This window comes from Triturus cristatus, chromosome 1_2 (assembly GCF_964204655.1).
Source record: "Triturus cristatus chromosome 1_2, aTriCri1.1, whole genome shotgun sequence".
NCBI lineage: Eukaryota > Metazoa > Chordata > Amphibia > Caudata > Salamandridae > Triturus > Triturus cristatus.
The window spans coordinates 1,079,836,251-1,079,849,230 of record NC_140580.1 but is presented as its reverse complement, the minus strand read 5'-3'; the positions used below and the strand labels follow the sequence as shown (position 1 = coordinate 1,079,849,230).

The window sequence follows — 12,980 nt, the reverse complement described above, 5'->3', positions numbered from 1 at the left end:
AATGTACATGAAAGAGCAAACGGTTTTAGCAGACAGGCAACAAGTAGTTTCCGCCTAATGTTAGCTGGGGCAATTACCGTCTCTTTGGGAGGAGCTGCGGTCAGGCTCTGTCCCATCCAGTACCGAGCTTGACTACGCAGGAATTGCCCCCTACAGAAAACTAAGCCTTCCAAATCCCTCCATGGGAGAGTCCCAAACGCAATCCCCTTCGGGGCACGTTTATGGCTTCTGATGGTGCCCACTTTGGGTCTAGCAGGACACTAGGGGATGGACAGGAAGACTCTAAGATGAAACTTGATGCTGACATTGGCTAAAAGAATTTGTATGGGCAACAAAGATTCCCTGTAATTGTAGGCGACCAATGCTTGTGTATAAAGTTGGATGGGGAATGTCAGAAGCTGAAAATCATTGCATATGCAGAACTAGAATCTCTAGAGGGAAAATGCCTCCATAAATAAATAACAGTAAGCTGCAGAAATCGCTCTCTGGCACTCAATGATAGGCCAAAAACGTATTTTTACCTTCGGTTAATCCAGGCAGGCTCATCAGAAGAGGATTCAAGAGCAAGGTGTTGTTGCTCTCGTCGCCTCTGAAACAATAATGCCTTTAAACTAAATTAAACTACAAAAAAACTGAAGATGAGAGGAGAAAGCAGCATACCACGATGAGGCATTTATAATAACAACCTTACTTTCTCAAATTCGGCAAAATCTAAGCTTTGTGCACACAAATGGCCAATATATTCTGCGACCAGTGGGACTGAGGACCCAACTCCATCATGCCTTCATTGGATATCTTTATCTCACCAGACTCCGAAGCCGACTCAGAGATGGAATCCGAAACAACAACTTCAATGGAAGCGTCTTTGGGATCGAGGCTTTTCTCAAGTGCTGCGATTTCCTTCCGAATCCTCTCTCTTTCTGCATTTAGGTCTTCCACAGACATGGCTAAAAGAAACAGAAAAAAAGATTTGCACATAAATCGATGAATAAAGCATTAGCTTCCCATACAAATTACATCTTCAGAAACAAAACACAAGCTTTGATTGAGTACAAAGTTGACCTCATCACTGTCAGATCTGGTGGAGGGGCTATCAGGGGTTACTGTGCTTCAACTGCCCATGCTTTCAAGACCCACATACGGCAATTTTCGTCCCAACAATCACCGGCATGTGATGAAAGGCAATGCAACATGAGAAATACTCCAAAACACGTAAATTGTATGAAAGAAATTATGTTATCACTCCCACAGCGGGATATGTATTCAACAGAAGGCTGATCCTCCATTTGCAAAGGGAAAATTGAATGTTCATGTACCTGGCACACCTAAAGTTTAGGTTACGAAAGTTCAGACATTTCTACGGATTTTCGGCAGCTCTTTCGAAGCAATTAACTCTTAAGGTACCATATCATATCCACAGTACATCCGAATAAAGTATGGCGGCTTTAGCATCAATCCAACCAACAGAAAACATGTACTTGGCTCTTCATTATTACACTTTGGCGGTGCAATGATGTTTTTTTACCATCTATGTCACTAGAGATAAATCTATTTCCATCATACTCAAATGCATCCAAGACACCAGACGGATCCAGCAGATTCCTTTATTTAAGTTATCTTCAAGTAGTAAAGCATTGGTTGCCTCTCCCCACATCAATGCCTGCTCCTGAGGGCACCCATTGCAAACGTGCGCCATGTCCATTAGAATGCATTGCCAACAACACAACATCAACAATAGAACGTCCAAATGCCGAATAATTGGAAGGTAAACAGCAACTTCCAAACTCCTCTTGAAGCAACTGGTTTTGTAGTACTTCAAAAGTATAAACAAATACAAAATATAGGCCCCGGAGGGACAGAATCAAAGAGAAACTCATGGCTCTGACGGAAAGCCATGGCAAGTCACAATGTATGTCATGTTAAAACCTATATTTCCATCCAATGATTGCACTGCACTATATCTAGTAAGAGAAAAAATACAGTGCTAAAATGCCAGGCTCATGAAGCTAACCCAGTGAATGACAGAGTGAAAAGCATTCTAAAAGAATACAAGGGGGAGGGGCCACGTTGCCTGACATCTCAGCACGCATTTTCTCCCAGAGGTATATAACAGTCACTTTAGTTTACTCACCAGTGATGGTGCATTGTTGGCCCACCCAGTGTTGTGCATCCCTGGACACATGCATTTCCACGTGTGTTTCTGGATTATTAAACTTCATCAACAGAGATTAGCAACTCGGTTTGGGGGTGGTTGGAAAGGCTGCTCAAAGTATTTTCACGTTTTTAAAGAATCTCAGAAATGAGGAAAATATCAACTAGGACCTGGTTTTGAATTAAGGGTATTTGCTTTTAAGAGGAGCTCCAGGATCCACACCTTTTATAATTTACCATTCGGACCCCTGAATAAACACAGGTTCTGGGTACCGCTTGGAAATTTTAAAACACTCACTCACCTTCTTCCCTAGGCCCACACACCCACATGCACAATTGCGGTGTCTCCTTAAAAGATCTCCGCTAAAGAGCCCTCTTGCGGGACCCGTGAGAGACTGCAGCGCCACCCCCGCGAGGAGCAACGCCCGATGATGATGCATGACACCCGCAAGGGTGTGTGAGGGCACTATATCCAAAAGGAGGGATTCTCCCCATCACAATTTCAGATCCAACCTACTGTGAGTCTGACCAATTAGCACTTTTTCCTTTTACAAACCATAATTTGGTTACTACTTCTCTGAGATCCGAGGAACAGTTACCCACCCCACTGTATACACGTTATCCTGTGGGAGCACGGGTACTGGACCTCCTTTCTTTCTAAATTGCTCCCGGTCCCCAATCCTTTTTGTGTGATAATACCATTGTTAGTACCTTACTGCTCTAGGATATATGAATACGTACTCCTCGCCAATGGTAGATGTCAAACAGCTACCATGATGACCTGTTTTGGATAATGATTGCTGCTTGTTTTTCTTGTATCGGGATATAAGTTCATGTTGACTGCCAGTATGTATATAATAGATTTGAGTATTACAGCTAAATATCCAATCAGTATGGAATGATAATTATGATTGTATTTTAGGATCTATTTTAATAAGGAAAAATAGCTGTGGCACTATTCTGAATAATAAATGAAGTGCAGTGTGCTGATAGTTTTTTTAAAGCTCCTATAAATCACTTGCCCTGATGTAGTTTGAGATCCTAAGTTATTAATACCTGTACCATAAGTATTTATGGACTTTGTATATATTTTTCCTCTTAGAGAAGAGCCATGATGTGTAGGTTTTGGGTGTCTCATCCAGATTATTTGAGTATTAGTTATGTGTATACTTTGTGTGGCGGGTCTTCAATGGAGTGTTTTTGACTATTGATTATGTACTTAATTATATGTTGAATATAATATTTTGTGATTGTATATTGTGAGACAATTTTGTTGATGACAATAAATAAGTTGAGTATTTGAGTAGGAGTGAGAGTGTGTGTGTAAGCGTGTTTGAGAGTGTCAATTACAGTGAAAGTGAGTGAGAATCTGAGTTTGAGTGGGGGTATGAATAAGTGAAAGTGATTGCGAGGGAGTGATTGAAGGAAGGAGTGTGACTGTTTTAGAAAAAGTGAGTAATTGGAGATTGCAAGAGAGTGGAAGGGAGTCAGGGGTGTAGCCATCAAATGTTCAGCCAGGGTAGTTGCACCAGGGCCCAGAGTCAGTGTGAAAGGGTGAGTGTGTACAAGTGTGTAAGTGAGATTGAGAGCCAGTGAGTACAAGTACGTTTGCATGTGAGTAACAGTGAGTTCCACTGGAGGGGAAGTGTGAATGTGAGAGGGAGTGAGTATGATTGAGGGTAAGCTAGTGTGAGTGAGTAAGAGGGTGTTTGCATGTTTTAAGATTGTGAGACTAGCAGTGGTACATGCAATATAATTCTGGACTTATGGTGGCACCAAAGGTATCAAGCATATTGGGGAGGAGAGGGCGGGTTGGAGGAAGCAAACCATAATAAAACGCTAGCTCTGAAATACTGGAGGTAAGGTTTGGCACTATGGTATATGGGCAGTATCAATGTCAAAATGCTGGTTCTGGAATATTGAATGAAATTCTTTGCAAAAGGCAATACCCATAACAGTATACTCACATTGGCACAATGAATTTAAATTTTTATTTTTTTGTGCCTCTTAAATATGCTTTTTATTGGGGGTTTCCATTGAGAAACAATACAGCATAACATACTCATATATAGGGACTGATAATAGCAGCTGTTACTAGGCTTAGCAAGCATTACATGAACTATGGTTGACAATTGGAGGGCCATTAGAGCATTAATTCAAATCGCAAGACATGATAACAAGAAACTTGTCGATTAACAGGGTGCGGGATGGGTCGGAGGCAATTACAGCGTGTGGTGTGGGTAACTGTAAGTGGTGGGGGAAAGGAGGGCAGGGTGGAATATCAGAATTAGGAATTCAGTAGCCAGTATTATAGTCGGCGTGTGGCAAGGGGGGGAGTGTTGCAGGAAAATGGGAGATGCGGGATACTGCTTCCGTGGAGTCTCGGGGGGCATATAAGGGTGGAGAGGAGAGTGTGTATCTGACTGGTTCACGTAGAGGGAGTCTGCGAGGCAGAGTCCTGGCAAAGGGGTTTTCTGGGGTGGCGAGGTGCATGAATTGTGAGAGAATTGCCTCCCATTCCGGTGAGGTGGGACATCTGCGAATGCAATGTGCTTCTTCGTGTCGGAGAGCTATTTCCTCCGCGGTTGATCATTTCCGCATCGCACTGTGCAATGCCTCTTGTGAGAAGTTAACCTGGTATATGCTGTCCACTAATTAAAGTGGGCACCTTGTACCAGTCCAAACAACCCTTATTGATGATTAGGTTAAAGACAACCTTTATTGAAAGCTATCCTAGTGGTAGCTATGGAGAGCAGCCTTCAGGCTAAGTCTCGAATGAATGTAAAGCAGCTTGGTTTACCAGATTATAACCTCCTGAATAACCAAATGAAAGGAGAACCGCACAAGGTATATATATAAAATATATGTATGTATTACTAAACACTCTCTACTAACCTCTTTATGAGATTAGAGAGCAAGGCACACAATATTTATACACTAGAACGATAGTAAGTAGCACAATACACAGTGGGCCCCAGGGGGAGACCAAACCATATATTAAGAAAGTGGTATAACAACCACGACTTGACTAGACACAGTGCCTAATGCACGTAGACTCGCTGGGACCCCACTGAACCACCCAAGGTAGTGACACAGGGGACCCACGGGGTCGCGTGCAGTGGGAGAACACAGCCGTAAGCTCTGTACAATCCTAAGGAAAGTCGCGGTTGGAATTTTAAAGCTTAGGGACACTCAGGAGAGGACTTTGAGCAAACCCTTTCAAACTTAGAAGGTTTTAAGGCCAGCACCCACGTGAGAACCGGAGTACTCATGTTACCTCCCCCAGGGAAGCAGGGTGCATAGGTGTCAAATGGTGTTGGGAATCTTCGTTGTTCTCAATGGCGTGATGCTGCAAAGTACTGCTGCTGTGAAGATGAAAAGTGTCCATGTGATCCAAACCTGGACCGGAGCTGAGAAGAACCTGAAAGCAGAGGGGACAGAGTCTGGGTCACTTGCCAGTGACCAGGGGCACAATAGACGAATGTCCACCGATGTCGGGTGTTTCAGGTGAGAAGTGGTGAAGCTTGACTCTGCAGCTACGGAGACCAGAAGACGTCGACGATGACCAAAATCCACAGGCAAGCTGTCCCACGAAGGATGTTGAGTGCTGGGGGGTCAGTGTCCGGATTGGAGACCAACAAGCCTTGGCAACTGCAACCCACGCGGTTAGAGTAAAGATGCTTCGGTGTGGACCAGCAAGGTCCTGGGGATACCCAAAGCGATGGAGAGTCAGGGCATGTCTGGAGCAACCAGGTAAGCCCTTTGAAAGTTAAAGTACCCTTCTCAGGGACCCACAAGTCGACGGACAAGGGATCGCGAAGGGACCTCTAGAGGAATCACTAAATACCAGCCCACAGGACACTCGTGGAGTGTAGGCCAGTAATCTTCAGTGGTATCACTGCTCGGGATCTGGACTACAAGTAGCCCACAGCACAGCCACAGGGATCGCCAAAAAGCATCTGCTGCTGCAAATGTGCACAGTGTCCAGGGGTTCGGGTTCCACGGTCCCCACGAGGGCTTTGGATCTCAGGTTTGCTGAGAGCACGGATCGGCCACGGGGATGCTTAGAAACCCACCTCCTGTGTTGCAATATCTTCGGAGTCCTTCAGGAGCTGCGTAGTTGCAAACCGGACAGATGCGTCTTTGGTGACTGCCTTGCAGGGGAGTAACTCCTTTACTCCAAGGGAGATTCTTCGGTCATCAAACGTCGTGTAGATAGTGGAAGTTCTGGGATTCTGTAGCAGAGTTTCGTCCAGGTAAATCTAAAGTCCTGTAGCCAGGGGTTCCTACTTTATACCCAAGGAAGGGGTGGGGCAAACTCTGGGGACCCAGCTATGGGAGGGTCAGGACAGAGGGGTGGCTACACCCATGTCCTTTGTCCAGTTTCGCGCCAGAGCAGGGGCTGATAGCCCCTGCAACCAGTTTGAGCTGGACTATGCACAGGGACACCAAATGTGCCCCCAGTGCAGACATCGAAGCACTCTTGGAGTGCACCCACCCAGCCCCAATACACTAAAGCCTGTCTGGGAGGTGGTCACACCTCCCTGTGACAGGAAACCTATTGTCCAGCCGTCCCCTGCCGGAGTTTCGTCCAGAAGCAGGAGGGCAGACTCGTGTCTGTGACTGGCAGCATCCATTTTGTGATGCCAGGGTCTGTGAAGCTGGTACCTGGTGTACCAGTGCTGTCATGTTTCTCCCTCTAATAGGGTGGAATCATACCTCCCGCACCAGTTACTGGTGTGGAAGTATGATTCCAATGTGTTTGACACCAAACACGACATCGTTCCATGCAGCCGTTTTAAAGTTAGCATTTACCGCGAGGTTATAATGCACTTAAGAGTATATGGTAGGCTGCATCACAAACAACCCTGGAATCGAGGTTCCGAAAGCTGCAGAGGGGCTCTGCTCATACATGGGCACCCTCTCACATAAAACCCAGCACCCTGCCTTCAGGATTGATAAGGCCTGCCATAGGGGTGACTGATAGGTTTATATGTGCAGTGATATGGATAGATATAGTGAACTTATATCTAAGTAACGGGTGCATACACCACCTTACACAGGCTGCTGTAGCAGGCCTGTTATGTCATTTTGAATGGTCTCCCAGGGGTGGCATAATACATGCTGCAGCCTCTGAGAGGCATCTGGGGTACCTATGCCCTAGGTACATAGTATACCATATACTAGGGACTTATAAGGGTACCCCAGAATCCAATCTGAAGTGTACCTAAAGTACATGCAACCCCCCCCCCCCCAAAAAACGTAAGGGCATTAAACTAACCTTGACCAGTTGAGTCTTCATGTTCTAAGTGGAAATATCTGGAGACTCCATCTGAATTCGCATGGTTACTCCCAGGTCTAGGTTCCACTGTATAGTCCATCCCCTGTAGGGAAATGGACCACCTCAAAAGTTTCGGGTTTTCACCCTTCATCTGTTTTAGCCATAAGAGGGGCTTATAGTCTGTCTGAACAATGAAGTGAGTGCCAAACAAGTATGGCCTCAGCTTCTTCAGAGCCCAAACCACAGCAAAGGCCTCCCTCTAAATAGCTGACCAACGTTTCTCTCTGGGGGTCAGCTTTCTGCTAATAAAAGCTACTGGCTGATCCTGACCTTCATCATTCAATTGTGACAACACAGCCCCTACCTCCAACTCAGATGCATCTGTTTGGACAATGAATTATTTGGAGTAGTTAGGACTTTGCAGAATGGGAGCAGTGCACATGGCCTGCTTCAGGTCATCAAATGTCTTTTGACAGCTGACTGTCCACTGAACTTTCTTTGGCATTTTCTTAGAAGTGAAGTCATTCAAAGGGGTCACTATGGATCCATAACCTTTGACAAACCTTCTATAGTACCCAGTCAGGCCCAAGAAAGCTCTGACCTGAGTCTGGGTGGTTAGAGCAACCCAGTCCATGATGGTCTGGATTTTGCTCTGCAATGGTTGAACCTGGCCTCCACCCACAAGGTGGCCCAGGTACACAACCTGACTCTGCCTTATCTGGCACTTAGTGGCTTTCATAGTTAGGCCTGCTTTTTGCATGGCCTCCAAAACATTTCTTAGGTGGACCAGGTGATCCTCCCAGGTGGAGCTAAAGACAGCAAAATAATCTAGATAAGCTGCACTATAGGTTTCCAGACCTGTAAGGACTTTGTTCACCAACCTTTGAAAAGTAGCAGGTGCATTTTGCAAACCAAAGGGCATCACCACAAATTGGTAGTGCCCACTAGGGGTAGAAAATGCTGTCTTTGGCTTTGCATCATCAGCTAGTTTGATCTGCCAGTAGCCAGCTGTTAGGTCAAATGTGCTCAGAAACTTGGCTGAGGCTAAAGTGTCTATAAGCTCATCTGTCCTAGGGATTGGATGGGCATCAGTCCTAGTGACTGCATTGAGACCCCTGTAGTCTACACAAAACCTCAACTCTCTCCTACCATCTTTGGTGTGAGGTTTGGGCACTAGGTCTACTGGACTAACCCAAGGGCTATCTGAGGGTTCAATAACTCCCAATTCAAACATTTTCTGGACTTCAGCCCTGATGCAGTCCCTGACATGGTCAGGTTGCCTGTAAATCTTATTTCTAACAGGCAGACTGTCCCCAGTGTCCACTTCATGAGTGCATCAGGTAGTCTGACTTGGAGTCAGTGAAAACATATGTCTAAGCTGATTGAGAACTTTTCTGCAATCAGTTTGTTGGTGGACAGTGAGGCTGCCTGCCAAGGCTACACCATCTACTGAACCATCATCAGGGTTCTGTGAGAGCAGGTCAGGGAGTGGATCACTCTCTTCCTCCTGTCCCTCATCAGTAGCCATGAGCAAGCCCATGTCAGCCCTGTCAACATATGGTTTGAGCCTGTTGACATGGAGCACCCTATGGGGGCTCCTGGGAGTTCCAAGGTCCACCAGGTAGGTGACCTCTCCCTTCTGCTCAATTATGGTATGGGGGCCACTCCGTTTGTCTTGGAGGGCTGCTGGGGCCACAGGCTCCAACACCCATACTTTCTGCCCTGGCTGGTAAGCAGTCAGCACAGCCTTTTGGTCATGCCAGGCCTTTTGCTATTCCTGGCTAGCCTCAAGGTTTTTATTTGCCTTCTTCATGTATTCAGCCATCCTGGAGCGGAGACCAAGTACATGGTCCACAATATCCTGTTTAGGGGGTTTGAGAGGTAACTCCCATCCCTCCTTCACTAGACACAATGGACCCCTAACTGGATGTCCAAACAGAAGCTCAAATGGGCTGTAACCAACCCCCTTCTGTGGAACCTCTCTGTAGGCAAAGAGAAGGCAGGTCAAAAGTATGTCCTATCTGTGCCTAAGCTTTTCTGGGAGGCCTTTAATAATGCCCTTGAGGGTTTTGTTGAACCTTTCAACTAACCCATTGCATTGTGGGTGATAAGGTGTGGTGAATTTGTAATTCACTCCACACTCCATCCACATAGCAGTCAAGTAACTAGACATGAAGTTTGCACCTCTTTCTGATACTACCTCCTTAGGGAAATCCACTCTGGAAAAGATTACTAGGAGGGCTCTTGCCACCACAGCTGCTGTAGTGGTCCTAAGAGGAATAGCTTCTGGATACCTAGTAGCATGGTCCACCACCACCAGTATAAATCTGTGCCCAGATGCTGTTTGAGGATCCATGGGATCAATTATATCAATCCCAACCCTCTCAAAGGGAACCCCCACCACAGGTAGTGGTATCAGGGGGGCCTTTGTGGTACCACCTGCCTTACCACTGGCTTGACAGGTGACACAGGAGCGACCAAACTCCTTGGTGTCTTCAGACATGTGAGGCCAATGAAAGTGAGGGACAATTCTGTCCCAAGTCTTGTTTTAGCCTAGGTGACCTGCTAAAGGGATGTCATTGCTAGAGTCAATAGGAAGCCCCTAAACTTCGGAGGTATAACCAACCTCCTGGTGGCACCAGGCCTGGGGTCTCTACACTCCGAGTAAAGGAGTCCATCATCCCAATAGAGCCTATGGGATCCACTAGCACTCCCAGCAGCCTCATCAGCAGCTTGCTTTCAGAGGGGTTCAAGAGAAGGGCAGCTCAGCTGCTTCTCGCTCACATCTGCCCTGGAAGGGCCCCCTGTCCCCAAGAACTCAACCTGATCAGGTTCAAGTTCATCTGGGACAGTTCCTTCTTCAGGACTGAGATCATCTCCTTCAAGAGTCTCGGGGAGAAGACACTGCCTTACCCCTACTGCTCCTTTTCTTGCTAGGCGCCTGGTCCATTCTTCCAGGATCCAGGGCCTGTTCAGTGTTAGACATTTTTGCCTGTGACCTGGTCATAGCAAACACATCTGCAGGGATTCCCAACATTTCTGCATGAGTCCTGAGCTCCACTTCAGCCCAAGCTGAAGTTTCTAAATCATTGCCAAGCAAGCATTCAACAGGGAGGTCTGCACTTACCACAGCCTTCTTAGGGCCAGTTACCCCTCCCCAGGTGAAATTAATAGCTGCCAAGGAATGGTCTGTCCTGACATTGCTAGCATTGGTCACTTGGTACATCTCACCAAGTATGATTTGCTCAGGAGCCACAAGATCTTTTGTCACCATTGTGACACTTGCTCCTGTGTCCTTGAATGCCAAGACCTCTTCTCCATTTATCTAAGGCTGCTGTCTGTATTTGCCCAGATTACTGGGACTGACAAATAAGGATGCCATATCCATGCCTCCATCACAGATCAGTACAGCCTGAGTAGGAACTCTGACTAGGCCATAGTCCATCTCATATCCCAGGGTTAACCCTACTACACCCTTATTTTGAGTACCACCACTTGGAGCTGAACTAGGGGAAACAGTTGCCTTAGGGGCAATGGTGGCTGGAGTGGAGTCCTTGGACTTGGTACAATCACTTGTCCAATGGGTCTTCTGTTTACAGATTTTACGCCAAGGTTTCTTCTTGCCTTTTCTTTGGTTAGATTGGGACTCCCCACCAGATGCAGATTTTTGGGGCCCTTGAGAAGACTTCTGGTCTTTACCCTTCTCCCCACCCTTATCAGAGATTTTAGAATCCTGCTTCTTGGAGTCACCACCTTGGTTCTGAACCTTCTGCCTCACCCTGGTTCTGACCCATTTGTCTGCCGTCTGGCCCAATTCTTGGGGAGAGGTCAGATCAGAGTTCATCAGGTACTGATGCAACAACTGACTTTGACAATTATTAAGGATCTGCTCCCTCATAATTAAATTGTACAATCCTTTAAAATCACACACTTTACTGCCAAGTAACCAGAATTACAGAGCCTTAGTAGCACAATCGACAAAGTCAACTCAGTCTTGAGTCTGTGCCTTTTGGGTATCTCTGAACTTAATCCTGTATTGTTTAGTGGTTAAGCCAAACCCATCAATCAGAGCACTCTTCAAGACTTTGAAATTATCAGCATCCTCTTCTCTAACAGTGAGGAGCTTGTCTCTATCTTTGTCTGCAAAGGAGAGCCACAAGATTGCTGCCCACTGCTCCTGAGGGATCCTCTGTACTTTACAGGCCCTCTCTAGTGCAGTTATCCATTTGTGGATGTCATCCCCACTCTGGTAGGGAGGGGCAATCGTGTTCAGGTTGCTATGGTCATGAGTATGTTCTCTACCTCTAGGGACACTGTTGCTGCCACCATGGGGCTCTAGCCCCAACCTTTGAGAAGTTTTCTGAAGCTCTAGGGATTCCCTATCTAGGGCCACTTGCTCTCTTTTGAGACTGAGCTTAGCTCTCTCAAAGTCAAGCAGTTGGCACTTCCTCTCATAAGAGGACTCCCTTTTATGAGAGGTAGTAGTCCTATGAGAAACAGAGGTCCCTACAGAAGTACCAGAATGAGTATATTCCTGAGACGGCGATCTGGATCTTCTGGGTACACTGCTAACCCTTCCAGGTGGGGTAAAGAGAGGGCCACTGAGGCCTTCTCCCTCACCTTCAGGAAGGATTGGATTGTCTAGGTAAGAATCATCTTGATCCTCCTGGTCAGCATCAGAGTTTAGGTACTGGATGTTTTATTTCCTGGCCTTTCCTCTTCTGCTGCCCCACCCAACCTGCCTGCCTCATCAGACCCTGGGGTCTTTCTGAGGTCATCTAAAAGCAGAGCCTCTATGAGGCATTGAGTTCCAGGGTTTTTCCCTATCTTCAATTTCCTAGCAGTACACACACTCCTCAATTCTTGGAATGGGATATGGTCATACTTAGTTCACAGAGGCCCAGTGGTTTCTGCTCTTGAAGACCTACTAGTGTTGTGTGGTGTTGCACCTACCTAACCTAGTGGGAACTACTAAACTCTCGAGTTGAAGAAAGGGTGTGCTAGACCCTTGGCTTACCCAACTCTAAGTTCAGTAGAACTTACTTTATTCTAGTCTTGATTATATGTACCTATATACCTATAGTGGTTTTCAGTTAGTCACTCAATGAGTTATCTGGTAAAACAAAAGCAAGCTTGAATCCCAACCGCTGCACACCAATGTGAGAAGTTGGCCTGGTATATGCTGTCCACTAATTAAAGTGGGTACCTTGTACCAGCCCAAACAACCCTTATTGATGATTAGGTTAAAGACAACCTTTATTGAAAGCTATCCTAGTGGTAGCTATGGAGAGCAGCCTTCAGGCTAAGTCTCGAAGGAATGTTAAGCATCTTGGTTTACCAGATTATAACCTCCTGAATGACCAAATGAAAGGAGAACCATGCAAGGTAAATATATATATATATATATATACATATATATATATATCTATATATATAAAATATATATGTATTTATTACTAAACGCTCTCTACTAACCTCTTTATGAGATTAGAGAGCAAGGCACACAATATGTATACACCAGAACGACAGTAAGTAGCACAATACACAG

The 12,980-nt window shown here is 45.9% G+C and overlaps 1 protein-coding gene across 2 annotated transcripts in view; it reads right to left on the bottom strand.

Annotated features, from left to right (window-relative positions):
• The window catches only part of SNAPC4 (small nuclear RNA activating complex polypeptide 4), a 267,076-nt gene that overhangs the window by 224,246 nt on the left and 29,850 nt on the right, over window positions 1–12,980 (bottom strand). For both annotated transcript variants that reach the window (XM_085613150.1, XM_085613161.1), the window contains exon 2: window positions 807–947. In XM_085613150.1, coding sequence (XP_085469276.1) covers window positions 807–945 — 139 coding nt within the window. In that variant the 5' untranslated portion in view covers window positions 946–947. The remainder of the gene's footprint in view (window positions 1–806; window positions 948–12,980) is intronic.